This window comes from Ipomoea nil, unplaced genomic scaffold (genome assembly GCF_001879475.1).
Source record: "Ipomoea nil cultivar Tokyo-kokei standard unplaced genomic scaffold, Asagao_1.1 scaffold0684, whole genome shotgun sequence".
Taxonomy (NCBI): Eukaryota; Viridiplantae; Streptophyta; class Magnoliopsida; order Solanales; family Convolvulaceae; genus Ipomoea; species Ipomoea nil.
In genome coordinates this window covers 941036-961075 of record NW_017617112.1, presented here as the reverse complement: position 1 = coordinate 961075, position 20040 = coordinate 941036, and the positions used below count along the sequence as shown (strand labels likewise).

At 32.1% G+C, this 20040-nt stretch overlaps 1 protein-coding gene and 1 pseudogene across 1 annotated transcript; both read left to right on the top strand.

Moving 5' to 3' along the window:
• Positions 1 to 2991: 2991 nt before the first annotated feature.
• On the top strand, positions 2992 to 4500 carry LOC109175181 (annotated as a pseudogene).
• A 12703-nt stretch (positions 4501 to 17203) lies between these two features.
• On the top strand, positions 17204 to 18805 carry LOC109175180 (crocetin glucosyltransferase, chloroplastic-like). The gene has a single exon (XM_019324434.1). It carries the CDS (start codon positions 17300 to 17302, stop codon positions 18692 to 18694), a length of 1395 nt encoding a protein of 464 aa, XP_019179979.1. The 5' UTR covers positions 17204 to 17299; the 3' UTR covers positions 18695 to 18805.
• The last annotated feature ends 1235 nt before the right edge of the window (positions 18806 to 20040 follow it).

Below are 20040 nucleotides of genomic sequence, written 5' to 3'. Positions count from 1 at the left end.
TTCTTTACATTCAAATTCATCAATTGATTATATTCTCTACATTGTCTATTATCTTTTTTGTGCACTATTTTTTAATTAAATATCAAAGTTATAATATAAAATAATGGTATATATTTATTTACCAAGTATTTTATTAATACAATGAAAATTTTTTAAAAACTTAAATTAATAAAGCCAATTATATTAACTAATTGAGGGATTTGTTGACAAAGAGAGTATTCAAATCACACAACAAATTGAAGTGAGAAACTACCTCGCAATGTTCTTGTTTGACAATCAGTAGTTAACGGTTAGCGTTAGCGGATTTAATTTTATTACCGGATTAGACCATCGAATTATATCAACAATTGGTAAAAAGATATTTAAAAAAATTAGTCGTTTAAATTAACATTTAAAATAACCTAAGGGTATAATAATAATAATAATAATAATAATAATAATAATAATAATAATAATAATAATAATAATAATAATAATAATAATAATAATAATTGTTTCAATAATATTTTTTTTAAAATATAGATGTGTTTTGGGGAAATCATTCTAAAAAACGTTAAGTGAAAATATTGTAAATTGCAATGTTTGTATTTTCAGTGGTTTGGAACAAATTGTTGGATCAAACTGTTGAATAACCAAAACACTTTCTTTAGCATTTTGATCTTTGGGTTACATCACATTTACCAATCGTCCAATATCTTTGGGTTACATTATAATTAAAATTTTCAAATTTTTACTACATCTAAATTCCTTAAATTAGGAATTTCTTTATCCATAATAATTTATTCAACAATAATGGTTGAACTAAATCAACACTGAGCAAAACATCTAAAGAACTAGTACCGTTGATTCATTCATTGATCTTGTATCTATGTGCATTCATTAAATATATTAGAACCCTTTGCAACAAAAATACTTGGTTACTATTTTAAAAAAGTTTAGTATCAATTATAATGTATCTTCTATATTACATTGTATTCATATACTATGAATTACATATTTAAATAAACAAATTAGAAATTAAATTACTTATGTTGAACTTCTCATATATAATCTTACATTTATATACTTTCAAATATTTATTTAATTATAAACATTTGATAGAAAAAATGACCATCAAATTATAAAATCAAATGAATAGTTTAGATTTTAATTTTTTCTTGAGATTTTCTAATTTATCCTTAATTATATGATTATCCGATCCATTATCTTTTCCATTAAGTACCGTTAATTCGTCGTTAGTCTAATTCTAATATTAAAGTCTAATATAGATTATAACTACAACATTAATCTAATTCTAATATTAAAGTCTTAATAGAACACTAACAACAAATCCTACCACCGAAATCTCCTCAAACAATATTAGTATATATTTAATATTTTATGCTTTAATTTTTATTTACTCCCCCTTATGTCCCGTATTTGGTTTCAACCATACCCATACAATTATTTTATTGACAATTATAATCAATCTTGACTATATTATCTTGCATTATTAAACTTAGAATTACCAATTTAAATACGCAAATTCAACATTCAATTATCTATGCAGGAACAATTCTAATATAATCTTGTCTTAATATACTTTAAAATACTTATTTAAAAAAAAATATTGAGCATTATCTCAATCGCACACGTAAAAAAACTAGTTCTATTATAAATTTCACACAATACGTACAAAATTTCAAACATAAATGGACCCACAAAGAAACTTATCATATTATATATTGAGTTTTATATAAATTTATTCTTATGACAAAAACTTGTGTGAGATCCATGAGATGAGTCAAGCTAAGTCAAAATGAAAATGTCATACTTATATTAAAAAATGTATTGTTAACCACTTATTATCTATATGAAAAAATAAAATATTATTTTTAGGAAAATGTAGTATAATTTAAAAGTATTACATATTTTCTCATACGTATTACATTTTCTCTGTAACAAACACTTTATTAATGACTAACATTATATTTATCAACATAAGTAATTTTTTTTTATATTGATCCGATTCGACCCGTCTCATATATAAGAATCCATGAGACGGTCCCTCTATTATTACATTAAATATCAAACACATACATAGGACAAAGCACAATTAATATAAATGAAAATTGCCTTCATATGGATATTTAAATTGAAAACATATGGTCATTCAAAATGTCTAGAGATGGCAATTTGCCCCGTCCAACCTCTACTCGGCGGGATAAGGATGGGAAAAATTTTCGGGAAACAAAGAATGTATGTAATTCCCCGTCAGACGGGATACCTCTCCTCACCTCGCCCCGTCCTGTCGCCGAATTGTTATTATAATTATAAATAAATAAATAAATAAATAAATATGTGTGTGTGTGTACGTATACCATATATGATTGTGCTAATTATTATTGATAGTTATTTTTAATTATACTATGCGCAATAGCATATGAAATATATAATTATATGAGTATGATCGTTAAGATTGTCAAACATTACTTTTGAATTTTTTACATAACACAAAAATTATACAATAGTAAAAAATAGGAAAAATTGCATTTTTAATCACTAAGTTATAGGGTAATTGAAGAATTCATAATTATTAGTCGTGCTTACTTTTCGTTCCTAAAACATACTCCATAATTGATGTTGCAAATTCCGTCCCTTTCCTAACAAAACATTAGGAACGAAGTATAGCTTAGAAAGGAAGAGTGACCACAACCTGTTATTAAAATGACGAAATTTGCAACGTCAATTATAGCTTAGGGATGAAAAGTGAACACGACCAACAATTATGGACGAATTTTACAATTATTCCATAACTTAGAACGAAAAGTGTAACTTTCGAGTTCATTTAATATATATACATAATAGATTGTTTTTTAAAAAAAAATTAAGAAAGGACCAAAAGTGTAATTTATCCATATTATAATAATATATACCTATATATTTATTAAAAATGGGGGGTGGGATGGGGCCAGGGCCCCTATCTCAAGGGTGGCTCCGCCCCTGCATACTAGAGATTAGAAATATACGTTTGTGGTTCATTCTGGCCATTCAGATTTCAGAGAGCCAAGATGAGAGACGACTGCCATGTTCTTCTGGTGATATTTCCAGGACAAGGCCAAATTAATCCATGTTTACAGTTTGCTAAGCGCCTTGTCAACTTGGGAGTTAAAGTCACCTTATCAACCAGTCTCTTCGTTATCAATCGCATCTCTAAGCGCCCGGCGATACTACCCTGCGGCATAGATTTCGCCCCCTTTTCCCATGGCTACGACGACGGCTACAAAGGCACCGCTGATGGCTTCTGCCACTTGTACGATTCCATCAAGACTAAAGGGTCACAATACGTGGCTAACCTTGTCAAGGCCAAGGCGGCGGAGGGTGCTCCATTTACCCGGATTATCTTCACCACACTTATGGCATGGGTCGGGGAAGTTGCCCGGAGTCTTCAAGTTCCGGCCACACTTCTTTGGACTCAACATGCCACGGTTTTGGACATATATTACTATTATTTCTCTGGTTACCAGGATTTGTTCAGAAGTTGTAGTAAGAATGGAGTGGTTGAGTTTCCTGGGTTGCCGCCCCTTTCTCCCACTGATTTCCCTTCTCATATGTTCTCCAATACAACAACAAACGCTTTGGATTGGGCAATCCAGGGGATGAAAGTCAGATCGATCTGATTAACAGTGAAGAGAACCCCAAAATTCTAGTCAACACTTTTGATGACTTGGAGGTTGATGCTTTGAGGGCTATAAAGAAGCTGACACTGATCGGGATTGGCCCTTTGGTTCCTTCTGCATATTTGGATGGGAAAGATCCATCTGATACCTCATTTGGAGGTGACTTTCAAGAAAACTCAGATGATTATGTGGAATGGTTGGATTCTAAGGCTAAGGGTTCTGTGGTTTATGTAGCATTTGGTAGCTACTCTGATCTTCCAAACACGATGTTGGAAGAGATTGCTCAAGGACTTCTTCAGAGTAAAATGCCATTTTTGTGGGTAATTAGGGAGACGCTGACTGGTGTTCAAAAGCCAGAAGAAAATTTGAGCTGCAAGGAGGAATTAGAGAAGCAAGGGAAGATAGTTCGTTGGTGTACACAAGTAGAGGTTCTGCAACACCCGGCTATTGGGTGTTTCTTGACTCATTGCAGGTGGAATTCGACGATAGAAAGTCTGGTTTTGAGGATGCCAATTGTGGCCTTCCCATTATGGAGTGACCAAATTTGCAACGCTAAGCTCATTCAAGATGTTTGGAAAACTGGAACGAGAGTCAAAGCTAATGAAGATGGCATTGTTGAAGCTCGTGAGCTGAAGAGGTGCATTGAATGTGTGATGGGAGAGGAAGGAGCTGAGCTGAGAAAGAATGCAATGAAATGGAGAGAATTAGCTAAGAGTTCCATGAAAGAATATGGTTCTTCAAATTTGAATCTTAAAGCTTTTGTAAATGATGTTCTTTTTAAGTAATATTCCGTATTAATTATTAAGAGTGCTCATTTATAGTTGAGAGCTCGATTCGCTTGTCCCAAAGTTGTTTAGTCATTGTGTGTACCTTGACTTTGCCAAAGATTACATACTTTATCTAATCTCTTCATGATATTGCTCTTAGCATCAATGTCAAGTTTGGTTAGGTCCATTTGTCATAGGCGCTTTTGGCACCCTCACTAGTCCTAGAGTTGGAGTTGGGGTTTCTTCTTCTTCCTCATCTTCATCCTAATTTGACCTTTGGTTGGATGGTCCTGTTCGTGTTGCTAGAGGCATCGTACGTGTTAATATATATTCTCGATCCTTACATTCTCTACCACAGATCCTATATCCCGAAATGTATGGTTGAAAGGTGTACTTGGAGTGTAGTAGTCCTACCTGGGGACGGGGGGGGGGGTGGGGTTGGGGTGGGGATGTTAAACGAGCTTTTACATAATTTTAAAATGAGTTAAGGAAATGATTTCTTGCGACAGAAGTCTTGAACTTGTCTAATTCTAGTCAACACTTTTGATGACTTGGAGGTTGATGCTCTGAGGGCTATAAAGAAGATGACACTGATTGGAATTGGCCCTTTCGTTCCTTTTGCGTATTTGGATGGGAAAGATCCTTCTGATACCTCGTTCGGAGGTGACTTGCTTGAAAAGTCCGATGACTATGTCAGTATGTTGAATGGTTGGACTCTGCATTTGGCAGCTATGCTGATCTCAAAACCACAATGGTGGAACAGATTGCTCAAACACTTGTAGAAACTAAGATGCCATTTTTGTGCGTGCTTAGAGAGACGGCCAACGGCGAAAATCCAGAAGGAGAGTTGAGGTGCAAGGAGGAATTGGAGAAGCAAGGGAAGATAGTGTGTTGGTGTAGTCAAGTTGAAGTTCTGCAACACCCGTCTATTGGGTGTTTTTTGACTCATTGCGGATGGAACTCGACGATAGAAAGTTTGGTGCTCGGAATGCCTGTTGTGGCATGCCCGCTGTAGAGTGAACAATGTTGTAACGCTAAGTTGGTTCAAGATGTTTGGAAAACGGGGGCGAGAGTGAAAGCCAATGAGGACGGCATTGTTTAAGCTGGTGAGTTCAAGAGATGCATAGAATGTGTAATGGGAGAGGGAGGAGCTGAGCTGAGAAAGAATGCTAAGAAATGGAGGGATTTAGCAAGAAGCAGCATGAAAGAATGTGGATCTTCCTATTTGAATCTCAAGGCTTATGTGCATGAAGTGCTTCTTAATTAATTCCAGTTCCTAGCTTAGTTTCAAAACAAAATTACTCCGTAGTACTATTGTAATTCGGCCTATCAACTCATTAGTTCTCGCGTGATGATTGCACGGTAATTGTTCGGAGGTTCGTATGTATGTATATGCGTGTATGTATAACGAAGTAAAGGGAGAAAGAAAAAGAAGAACACCAAATGTAGGGCACAACAACCATGTCATTTCATTAAGCTTTCAACCATATATATAGTGACCCATACAACCTTTCAACTCTTCAACATAAATAAGGGATTAAGTAAAAGACGAATGAAGGGTCTCATGGTTTAATGGCCATCAATATAAAATATTTATAACATTCCCCCTTGCTATTAAATAACTATACTCATGCTTCGTTAAAAACCTCACTAGAAAACCCAGTGGGAAAAAACTAGACGAGGAAAAGAGTACACGAAGTATATTAAACCATTGTGTTGCACCGGTTGTGTCATTAAAAACCTTAGCCTAAGAAAACCCAGTGGGAAAAAACTTAGCTAAGGGAAAAAGAGTGCAACCATATGCCTTTAGAGCATAATCTTCAAGATTTCAAAAGTCATCTAGATCGTCTAGCACAGGTAGGGGTTGTCGCTCTCCCTGAAGATAACAATCTTCTAAGCTAACGCATCCCAATTTTATAAACATAGTACTCAAAAGTGGATGTAGGCAAAGACTTAGTGAATATATCTGCAAGATTATTCACTAGGGCAAACTTTCTCAACAAGAATTTTACCACTCTTTTGGAGTTCATGTGTATAGAATGACTTAGGTGCAATATGTTTTGTAAGGTTCCCCTTAACAAACCTATTACTTGCTTAGGCCACACAATCTGTATTCGTCTTCATAAGGGACATGGGGGGTAAAACGTAGCATAACCAGTTTGGGACTTGGCATCATAGGGATCAAATAAAAGAGTCAGTACCCAAGTAGCCCATCAAAACCACATATTGGTTTCTCACATAAACGTCAAAATCGTTGTACCTCGAAAATGTTGGAGGATATGTTAAACATAATTCCAATATTTCATTGTAGATGGAACACTAAACGTTGCTAGCAATTTCATCGCAAATTCAATATTAGGCCTGATGCGACTATAGAACTTCTAGTTCTATAATAGTGATCCAATAACAATGAAGTAATGGACTTCCAGTCCCTAAATATTATCATCATCATCTTCGAGTCTAAATGGTCATTTATCTACTTCAAGAGATTATTGGACAACTGTTTGCGTGATAAGTAAATAATACTTATCCATATAAAACTTCTTCAAGACATTTTTCAAGTAGGCTAACTGGTGTATAAAACTTCTTCAAGGAGAAGCTCGATCTTCAAGTTGAGACAATACTTGGATTTCCAAGTCTTTTATTTCAAAACTCTGTCTTTCGGCATGAACTGATATCACCATACTCTCTATGTGTTTCAATGATATTTAAACCATCAATATCGACTGAGATGATAAATAAATAACTCCATTAGCAATTCGTTAACGAACACATAATGGTACATTTATTTGCATATTCCTTCTTCGGGAGGAAAAACCTCAGTCAATAATATTCAAGTCATACGTACAAAGACTTTAGTAGTTTAATGATACACGTTGCGATTTTCACTTTCCTAATTTCGAAAGTGTTGAATCCATCGGGGATTTACAAATAAATATTAGCATCTAATAACCCATAAGTTTGCGGTCATGAAGTTCATCAACTGCATACAGTTTTTAGCGAGCTGAGCTACATGCCTTAATTGCTCTTTTATACATTAATTAAAAAATCAGGACACCACTGGTGCCTAGCTCTGGATCCAGATTCTCATATATTGAGAGCAATTATTTATAAGGCAATTGTGTTGTCGACAACTATAACATTTCTCATAAATTTCTCCCATAAAATAATGGCAATTTCTAATTCAACCAGACTCTAGCCATTTCCCAAGATATTTTTACCTGGTCGTTCCACATTTCTATTATTATGATTTTGGGTGCACCTATAATTTTACTGGGGTTTTTCGCCTTCTGGACGAATGTCTTTAAGACATACTTCTTTAAGCGATTTCAAGAGTGATAAAATTTTCTGATAGATTTAGCTTTTCGCGGATTCTTGTCTTTTACACCAACATGTCTCCACGCTTAGCTTCTAGCGTCAAGGAGCATCGATAAATACATACGGCCCAAGTTGTGGAAGATATATGAGACCTAGTCACTCTTTTTATCAGTATATATATTCGCAGATTAATTATCTTCTGAACTTCTAGTTCCGTTTACTTCTTATGAACTTCTAGTTCAGTCTACATACCTAGTACGTAGATTTAAATATTGAAGATCAATCATCCATAAAATTTCTTGACATTCTATTAAATTTGAGATCTTATCTCCCCCTAATGCCGTGAAATGATCTTCATAAAGTGTGCAATCAGCGTATCTATTTATATATTGATCCCTTATCATGGGCTCTAAGGATATAAATAACCGACAGAGGTTTATAATTAACATATACATGCCCACAAAGGTACGCTATGGTGGTGATATAGGGAAAAGATTGCACACTGTGAATAAAACGCAGATGGGAAATGTTTCGTTTTATACCACGTGCCAGGTTCTATGAGGAATAATTATGATATGCAGTAGGTTAGATTGTGATAACCACAATATCCTATAAAACTGATGTCCCCAATAAGAAAATATATAATTGCGCAAGGCGACGCAATAGCTCATGCTATACTATAAAATCATTTGGTTCTTTAAAGCCTATAAAAGTGTATCGCAACATATGAAGTACCCAAAACATATATGCAATCATCTAAGAGTAATATATATAATCATATATGAAAGCATACATATCAAATGATATTATAAGGGTATAGAACAATCATAGGGAAGTGGGGAAGCTTGTCAAATAAAATAGATCTTCAAGATCTAGCTCCCAAAAATCCTTATCCTCAACTTTCCATTAGTTTACTCACTGGTTTGGGAATTTTGTTTCGTGCAAATTCACATGATATAATTAACTCTCTCATTTGCTTCGGAGAAACTGGTATGACATAACTCATTCTCTCGTTTGCTTCGGGAAAACTGATATGATAGCATTTGTTTATATCTTTCAAACCAATGAAATTTAAATCAATCATATCATGTATGGCATGCATAAGTCAAAGATCATTCTTATAAAGGAGTATACCACTCCTTAAATAACACAGAATTGCACTAAGCCATATTCGGAGAGGGATTTGTCATGTTGACATCTTAAATTTAGTCAAAAGATGATTATCATAATTTATTGATAATAGCAATCCTTCAGGGATTGATAATAATTCAATTTTGAACTGGCAACCAGTCAATTTCATACGAGAGTCATGTTGCATGCATGAGAAAAATTTCCATATATAAATAAGCATACAAACTAAGAGAATTAACTCTGAGAAGTAAACTTCCTCTGGAAAATAAAGTTCCAGAAAGAAAAATTTCAAGAAGTAAAAAAGAAGTAAGATTACAGAGGTAAGCTTAGAGATGTAAGCTTAGAGAGGTAAACTTTGTGAATAGTCAATTCGAGTAGTAAAATTAACAAAAAAAATCAGCAAAGTAAAGTCACTTTGCACTCATAATAATCTCAAGGCATTGCAACTAGAAGAATTTACTAATCATTTCTGGGACCGTCGGGTCCCTCCCTTTCACCAAAAAAAAAAAAAAAAGGGTATGCACTTAGGTTGTAGTTCTTCGCCAATAATGACTTAGCAGATAGGGCCAAGGCTAGAATGCTTGGTTGTTTGCACACTTTTCTTGTCAAAAAAGGTGGAATCACCCACTCCAAGCGCCTCTACACTCGGCTCGATAGTTTTTTGTATGTTATAATTCTTGTGTATTAAGAAAAAGTTTTTTTTTTTTTTTTTTTTTTGTATTTTTTTTCAGGATTTGAATCCTAAACTTACCACTTATGCTCTAATGGCTAGTGTCTCCATTTGTTGATATTTTGTAAGATTCAAACCCTGCATCTTGTAGTTACCAGCAAAAAAAAACTAATGAACTTATTTTGGGTTGGTTGATCAGTTGAAATGTCTCCGAAGGAAAAATCAATTTCATAAATAATAAAATTTAGGTTGTATATAAAAAAATATTACAAGTAATAATCATATTTCCCATATGCATGCCTTCATGGTGATCATCTATTCATCTCGTGCAGCATGTACTTCATCTGTCTCATTTTCTACATCACATTGCAATACTCCTGAAGAAAATGGGGGGATTTCATGATTATTATCACTCGTTTCTAAGTTCTAATCTCCAGTAATCTGTTTTTGATCTTCCTGTGAAAAACTACAGACCATTTATGATCATATGGATGACTAACATAAAAAACTTGTTTTGCCTGAGATGCCAATATGAAGTGATCGTTCTTATGACGACCTTCCATGTTCAGATCGTCTTCATGTGTAAAACAAACATGCAACACTTTGTGCTCATTTCTAAACAATACACAATTGTTAGGGCAAGCGTGTGTGTGTGTGTGTTCTATACACATAGGGCACATAATCTTTTCTTTTTTTTTTTTTACCTCATACGTCGTACTTTTTGGAAGTTCATTACCTTCTAGGAACATATTTGTTAAAATCTCAAGTAAGGCCGTAAAACCTTTATCACTCCACGTATTCCTAACAAGGTAGATAATCTGAGTAAATGAAATTAGAAACCTAGATTCCCCAAAATAGTTACTTAAAAGTGAAGTTCAAATTAAACTAAATTAAAATCAAAGTTGCCAAGGACTTTGTGGCCTAGTGGCACCAAGTTATTCTTTTTTTATGGGAGGTTGTGGGTTAAAGCCTCGGTGGAGGCGGTGGTATTTATTCGTTGGATATTTATAAATTTTTCTATTTTAATTCTAATTATTTAAAAATATATATTTTATGCTAGCTTATATACATACATACATACATATATATATATATATATATATATATATATATATATATATATATATATATATATATATATATATATATATTATATTTTCATTACGTTATGTTAGCATATAAAATAATTTTTGTTTCTCAAGTTCAAGATTTTAGTTAATATTTTAAAATCATATAATTATATATGATACCATTATCTTATTAATTTATTTTAATTTTTAAATTTATTAAAATATATAAAAATACGTTAAGGATATTATTGTTTGTTCATATATATATATATATATATATATATATATATATATGCGAGTTCAGGTGCGACAGTGTCTTACAGTGCGGCGATTTCTTACGGTGCGGCAACACCAATAGTTCAACAAATATGCACCATCAACGTTAGGAAAATACACCACAAAAAAACAAAGTAAACAGAGCCCTGCATCACCAAACACACACCATTAGGTATGAGTAAAAACACCATACACTGTTCAGAAATACACCATTGGGGGTGGTGAGTTATATGATGTATTTTTTTGAGTCTGTTGTGTATTCTGTGATGTTTTATTGCATTTCATTGTGGTGTATTTTTCTAACACTGTTGGTGCATATTGTTAACACTGTTGGTGTATTCTGGAATTCCGCCGCACCGTCGCACGGGAAGACCCCGCCGCATTTGAACTTTATTCTATATATATATATATATATATATATATATATATATATATATATATATATATATATATATATATATATATATATAAGACAACCCTAAACCAAACATGATTATATTACATACCTCAATTTTAACCAAACACAAGAATCTAACATTCTCAACAATCTAACATTTTCTAAGGTAATCTAACATTTCGTAAACCAAGCAGCCCCAAAATTCAACTTTAATATACTAAACTATAAGTGAAGTTCAATAATATAATAACCCTAAATTTAATATTAATATACTCTCTCCGTCCCATTTTATGTGTTTGGTTCGGTTAACGATGTTTGACTGAAGTTATGTTTAATTCAATTTTTCATAATATTATGTTTAGTATTAATATACAAAATTTATATATTTAGAAATTACACTAAAAGTACTATTAAATACAAAAAATTAAATTTAAAAATAAGTAAAAAGAAATAAAAAAAAAATAAACAAAAAAAATTGATTTGACCAATGAATAATAAGTAATTCAGATAAAATGAGAAGTTAATAAGTTCAATAATAAACTTACCATAAATTCAACATTAATATACAAAATTACAAACTGTATCTAATCATTTTCGTTTAATTTAATTTAATAAAAAATTGAGGTCTCCCTTCAAACATGGATCTTTAATTTGTCTTGTCTAGTGTCCTACATCCTATCTTTCATACCTAGGCAGATAGTGGCACCTACGTGGTCTTATCGATCTTTCTTCCTCTTCCTTTTTTTTTTAAATTTTTTTTTTTTTAAAATCATATTTCAACTTACTATTAAAAATAATAAGAGAGAAACCTACCTTCTTTAAAAAAAAAAAAAAAAAAAAAAAAAAAAAAAAAAAAAAAAAAAACCAAAAAAAAAAAAAAAACGAAAAACAAAAAAACAAAACAAAACAAAAGCTGCGTCAGAGATTTTGTCAGTATTTAAAAAAAAAAAAAAAAAAAAAAAAAAAAAAAAAAAAAAAAAGCAAGCATGGCGTCTCATTGACCAACCAGCAGGCGGTGGCGGGAGCTTAGATTCTTGGAGCTGAAAATATTTGAGAAAGTATAGAACAGTACTACATGGTAAAGAATCAAAAATATTTCAAAAAAAATATATAATTCTATAATTATATTAAACTAGTGAGCCAGTAGCATTCAAAAAAAAATAAATATTAAACTAGTAGTTGCACCCGTGCGATGCACGACTATATATATAGTATATAGAATATACAGTATAATATAATTAGATGAAAATAATATACAGTTTTAAAACCTAATAAATTTGAAATAATAAACTTTGTAATTTTATGGTCATTCATGTATTGATTAATGCTATCTACCATATCCAATGTTCGACCCAAAATAACACTATTCTTAAGATATGACAGATTGCCTATACCGCGTCGAAACAAAGGGAATGTGCTATCAACAATTGCAGCAATAGGATCATCGTCACACTTGAGCAATAAGTGATCTGGAATTGTAATATCTGCTTCACTATTAGTTGAATTACCAATTACTCCATCACCTATATTAGTTATCCATTTTGCAAACTCTTCAATCTCTTTAGCTTCGACCTCTGATTGTACACCAGGTCACTTAGGCGTAGATTCTTAGTTAGCCTAAATACTTTACAGGGTCTCCAAAGATATGAGGAATTTATGTTTGCCCCAACAATATCTTGACGTGTGCCCTTTACAATTACTGGTAGAATTTGCCTGAAATCGCCACAAAAAAACAACTGTTTTACCACCAAAGGTCATATCATAACTATTCGGATTTCTGGAGCGTAACAAATCCCTCATTGTCAGGTCTAAAGCTTCATAGCAAAATTTGTGCATCATTGGACCTTCATCCCATATTATCAATTTGCTTTGTAAAAAATGGAATGTATCCCATAACCAAAACCCAATAAAATGAATATTCTCAATGATAAGTTATATACCTCGGATCCGTACCATCACTTACAGTCGGGTCGAGATCTCGCGGTTTGGATCTTGGCCTACGGCTCGGGGTCAAAGGTGACGGGTCAAACTCGCCACCTCGATTGACCCTATAAAAGGGCATTTAGGCCTTTGGCTTAGGGGATCCCTCTTGGGACTCCATTTATCTCTCGGCCCTCTCTCTCTCTATACATGATATCCTCCCATTTTACTTTACAAAGACACAAGAAAACACCCAAGAACATTATGACTAAAAGAAGTATATTTGAACTATTCATTGTCTTTTCCCTTCTTGTTCATACTTATATATACATACACTTGTACATTCTACCTACGGGGGAATTAGTACTATCACTCAGTATATTTTTACATCAAATTATTTCCATCTCCAACCCATTACACCAATGTTATTTTATAATACTAGTATTTTCGTCCGTGCGATGCACAAAATGTATTCGTTGTAATATATTAAAAATATTTGGATCGATATATTGATAATGTGCATTTAATATTGTTTAAAATATGCATTTACTATTGATAATGTAGAATAATATATTATTTAAATATTTCGTCAATTTTTTATTTAAAATGCAATAATCTAACCATTTCTTTTTTCACTTTAGTCAATTATATATCATTTTTTATTTTTAGTCAATCTTTTTATATTTTCAGTCAATTAGTAATATCTAATTCATTTTCAGCCAATTATTCTTCTTTTTTTTTTTTTTCGAGTCAATTAGGCAATGAGTCAATTAGAAATCAAATGCAGTGATATTTTTACCTAATTTTCATTCCATTTTTAATTGATGATGTAGAATTTTATTATTGACATATTTCCTTTCCATTTTTAATTTTCGTTCCATTTCTAATTTACCTTTACGATTGGTTAAAATATGCCTACTATTTGATGATCGATGTAGAATATTATTATTGAAATATTTTTTTTCAATTTAAATTTAACTTTACTTGATTATGTAGAATATTATTATTGAAGTATTTTCATTCTATTTTTAATTTCTATTCCATTGTTTAAAATTGTGAAAGATTTATGTTATAATTGTGATTTGATTTATTCTACTGTGTAATATTGTTGTGAAAAATTAAAAAGCAACTATCTGACCATTTATTTTTTCATTTTAGTCAATCATGGATCTCTTTTTTTTTTCCAGTCAATTATTAATATTTATTTTCTTTTCCAATTAACCTAATTTCTGTTCTTTTTTTAACTTTTAATTTTCAGTCAATTAGTAATATTAATTTTCTTTTCCAATTTACCTAATTTTGATTCCATTTTTATTTAATGATGTAGAATATTATTGTGAAATATTTTTGATTCTTTTTTAATTTACATTTACCTTTTAATTTAACTTTACTATTTACTATTGTTTAGGCTGGAAATTAAGTAAATTGAATTTTATTTTTAATTATAATATAGATTATAAATTAAGGGGGCGGGTCATGGTTATTGTTTTTATTATATTATTACCAATTAAAATTATGATTTTATTATACTTGAACAATAATATTACCAATTATATTATAGAATATAATACCATACATAATATTATCAATTATGTAATATTACCAATTAATAGATTTTAGCTAATTTCTATTTTACATTTACTTACCAAATAAGCTTTATTAATTATTCGGCCAATAAAATATTTAATTAATTGACTACAAAAGTTTGGGTGTAAAAATGATATAGGAGAATTTTGATATATATATATATATATATATATATATATATATATATATATATATATATATATATAAATTTCTCTAACAAAATTTCATTAATTAATTAATTTATATTGATAGATTTATAATTAAAAAATAACATTTAGAAATTAAAAAAATTAGTTTTTAAATTTTGCATGATTAATATAGTGCATATGTATATGTATGTATGTATGTATTTAAAAAAATTATAAATATTTATGAACACATATTTTGTTAATTTTATAATTTCATATTCTTAATTATATTTCAAATTTTATTCACTACTCTTTATAATTTAATGAAATTATCACAAATATTGCCACGTAAGAAATATTATATTTCTCAATTTTATTATTTATATTAATTATAATTATCAAATATTATGGCAATTACCATAATAATTTCCTTTATTATATTAATTCTAATATTTATTCTCTTTCAATATTGAAATATATTACCATAAAATTACCTTAATAATTAATGAAATTGTCACAATTTTAAAATATATTACCATAAAATTACCATAATAATTATACTGAAAAATATGAAGAAAATTACAATAAATAATTATTAAGCAATAATATTAATAATTAATTATCAAGGCAAGTAGAATTTATTTTGTAATATATATATATATATATATATATATATATATATATATATATATATATATATATATATATATATATCATACTAATTACTATAAATAAAGTTTAAAATTATATATATATATATATATATATATATATATATATATATATATATATATATATATATATATATAATACATTATTTATTCAATATTATTACAAAAGTATTACAGTTACAAATTTTAATATATTTTCAATGGCTTAGCCTATCGAAGCAAACATGGTAAGTTAAGAACATTATTTCACATTAGAAAAGTGATTTTATATCATGGAAAGTTAGACGAAGAATAAAATCAAAATAATACTCTATTCAAACCAAGCCACAACAGTACTTCATTAATTTTTTTTCCCAAAAAAAAATTAAATTAAATGACAAGAAAAACGCCTTGAAGGGGGAGCCAAATTACTCTTTTATTACAGAAAATGCACACTTTGAAATAGAGAGATTGAATCGAAAGAAAACCCAACGCTTTGATATATTGACAACAAAAACATGCTTTGAATATTATTTTGGTTTTTAGTGTATTCTTATCATGCTTCCCTTTGTATCTGTTTACATATACAGAGAATCCGTCCCTCTCCAAACTTTATCCACTTGATGAGCAAGGAACTTTATTGCTTCCCGATCAATTTTTATAGATCGGTATCTTCTCCACAAAAATAAATAAACAAAAAAAAAGAATATATCAACATTTTTTCTTACAAACCACTTTTCTTGTTTAAAAATCGAAAAATACAAAAAAAAAAAAAATAAAAAAAATAAAACAAAACAAAACAAAACAAAACAAAAAAATGAAACTAAGATAATGAAAACTTCACATGTGCAAATCACGTATCAACCTCAACCGTGGAAGATCATAGGATAATTAGCAAAAGTCAATGAAATAATTAACTTTAGTTGGGATTGTGAAGTTGATGAATTGTGTATGATCATGTAAGGTGTATTTATATATAATAGATGAGATCAAAAGAGCTTAGTATTAAAGTTATAAAATGGTAAGAGATTTGAAGAAAAGTAAAAACATTTAATTTCCTTTCCACTACTACACGCCATTCCATATACATATACTACACACTAATTAGCTTAATTAACAATAATAACCTTGTTTAACAAAAAAACAATAATCACCTTAATTACTACATATTATATAAGTAACCTATACGTTATACTGTTCTAACCATCATTTTCCCTAATTATTCAATTAATAATATATTACTAATATGATTATTCCTAATATATTTGATAATAAAACTGTATAGGACAGGTTATAAAAAAAGGTATATGTTTAATATCTTTAAAATTATAAAAATACCATATTTGTTTAAATATTCAATATTACAAAAATGTTCTTGAATTTGGGCAGGAAAAATTACATAGGAGGAATTTACACACACACACACACATATATATATATATATATATATATATATATATATATATATATATATATAGATGTCAAATACGTGGGACAAAGCATAATAAATATAAGATGAAATTTGCTTTCAGAGCTAAATTTAAATTGAAAACATATCTCCATTAAAAAAGCCATTGTTTTGTCGGTTCTATCAGCAGATTCCTTCATTTCCTAGTATAAACCTCCAAAAGCAAAAGCTATTCCAATGCAATATATTTAACACATAGTAGAGATTAGATATATACATTTGTGTTTCATTCGATTCTTGCCCATTCAGAGAGCCAAGATGAGAGACGACTGCCATGTCCTTCTGGTGATATTTCCAGGACAAGGCCAAATTAATCCAAGTTTACAGTTTGCTAAGCGCCTTGTCAACTTGGGAGTTAAAGTCACCTTATCAACGAGTCTCTACGTTATCAATCGCATCTCTAAGCGCCCGGCCATACTACCCGGCGGCATAGATTTCGTCCCCTTTTCCCATGGCTACGACGACGGCTACAAAGGCACCGCTGATGGCTTCTGCCACTTGTACGATTCCGTCAAGACTAAAGGGTCAGAATACGTGGCTAACCTTGTCAAGGCCAAGGCTACGGAGGGTGCTCCGTTTACTCAGATTATCTTCACAACACTTATGGCATGGGTCGGGGAAGTTGCCCGGAATCTTCAAGTTCCGGCCACGCTGCTTTGGATTCAACCCGCTGCGGTTTTAGACATCTATTACTCTTATTTCACTGATTCCCAGGATTTGTTCAAAAGTTGTGGTGAGAATGGAGTGGTTCAGATTCCTGGGTTGCCCGCCCTGGGTACCACTGATTTCCCTTCTTATATGTTCTCCAACACAACAACAAACGCTTTGGATTGGGCTATCCAGGGGATGAAAGATCAGATCGATCTGATAAACAGTGAAGAGAACCCCAAAATTCTAGTCAACACTTTTGATGACTTGGAGGTTGATGCGTTGAGGGCTATAAAGAAGCTGACACTGATTGGGATTGGCCCTTTGGTACCTTCTGCGTATTTGGATGGGAAAGATCCTTCTGATACCTCGTTCGGAGGTGACTTGCTTGAAAAGTCCGATGACTATATTGAATGGTTGGATTCTCAGCCTAAGGGTTCTGTGGTTTACGTAGCATTTGGTAGCTACGCTGATCTTCCAACCGCGATGATGGAGGAGATTGCTCAAGGACTTCTTCAGAGTAAAATGCCATTTTTGTGGGTAATTAGGGAGACGCTGACTGGTGTTCAAAAGCCAGAAGAAAATTTGAGCTGCAAGGAGGAATTGGAGAAGCAAGGGAAGATAGTTCGTTGGTGTACACAAGTAGAGGTTCTGCAACACCCGGCTATAGGGTGTTTCTTGACTCACTGCGGATGGAATTCGACGATAGAAAGTTTGGTTTTGGGGATGCCAATTGTGGCCTTCCCATTGTGGAGTGACCAAATTTGCAACGCTAAGCTCATTCAAGATGTTTGGAAAACTGGGACGAGAGTGAAAGCTAATGAAGACGGCATTGTTGAAGCTCGTGAGCTGAAGAGGTGCATTGAATGTGTGATGGAAGAGGGAGGAGCTGAGCTGAGAAAGAATGCAATGAAATGGAGAGAATTAGCTAAGAGTTCCATGAAAGAATATGGTTCTTCAAATTTGAATCTTAAAACTTTTGTAAATGATGTTCTTTTTAATTAATACTCCGTATTAATTATTAAGAGTGCTCATTTCTAGTTGAGAGCTCGATTAGCTTGTCCCAAAGTTGTTTAGTCGTTGTGTGTACCTTGACTTTGCCAAAGATTACGTACTTTATCTAATCTCTTCATGATATTGTTCTTAGCATCAATGTCAAGTTTGGTTACGACGTAGTCCTCTTCGGTCCATTTGTCTTAGGCGCTTTTGGAACCCTCACTAGTCCTAGAGTTGGACGTGGGGTTTCTTCTTCTTCCCCATCTTCATCCTAATTTGACCTTTGGTTGGATGGATGAGAATATATTTTCTGTGTATTGATCTAGAGCAGCGGATACAAAGTATATAAAGACATGAAATAGAGATCAAGTCTAATACTACTAATATAATAGAGATCTAGTCTAATACTACTAGTAGAGCGAGTCCTGATACTCCCTCTCAAGCACAAGGTTGGTCAGCCAAAACATTGAGCTTGCAACGGAGTAAATTAAAATGCACAGACGAAAGAGACTTAGTAAAAATATCCGCTATCTGATCTTTGGTAGAAATAAAATTGACTTGTAATTCCTTCTTTGCGACTTTATCACGAACAAAGTGGTAGTCGATCTCAATGTGCTTGGTGCGAGCATGAAACATCGGATTAGCACACAGATAAGTAGCTTCCAAATTGTCACACCAGAGTTTGGGCACAGAGGGTGGCGCAAACCCGATTTCCTTCATCAGAGAGATGAGCCAAGTAACCTCTGCAGAGACATCAGCCAGTCCTTTGTATTCAGCCTCAGTTGATGAATGAGCCACAGTACGCTGTTTTCGACAAACCCATGAGACAAGATTGGTCCCCAAAAACACAGCAAAACCACTAGTAGATTTGCGATCATTAGGATTTCCAGCCCAATCCGAATCAGAATATGCATGAATATCCAGAGAAGGAGAAGAAGCAATCTTAAGACCAAGATGTAGTGTCCCATTTACATACCGTAACACCCTCTTGAGAGCCGCCCAATCCGCAGTAGAGGGAGAGTGCATGTGCTGACACAAATGATTGACTGCATAGGAAAGATCAGGCCGACGTACCGTAAGATATTGCAGAGCACCTGCAAAGCTGCGATACTGAGTGGGATCAGCGTATGGTACCACGACATCAATCTCGGCCTTCGTGGTTGAAACCGGAGTGGCCACAGGCTTGCAATCAACCATACCTGCTCGTTTTAGAATATCCTTCATGTACCGTTGTGGAGACAGAAACATGCCATCAGATAACGGAACGGACTCAATACCCAGAAAAAACGAGGGCAAACACCCATATCACGAACTTTAAACTCAAGAGCCAACTTGTCAATAAGAGCAGTCACATG

Bases quoted from the DNA above. Each gene is read 5' to 3' on its own strand.
- LOC109175180 (XM_019324434.1), top strand. From the start codon at position 17,300: ATGAGAGACGACTGCCATGTCCTTCTGGTGATATTTCCAGGACAAGGC.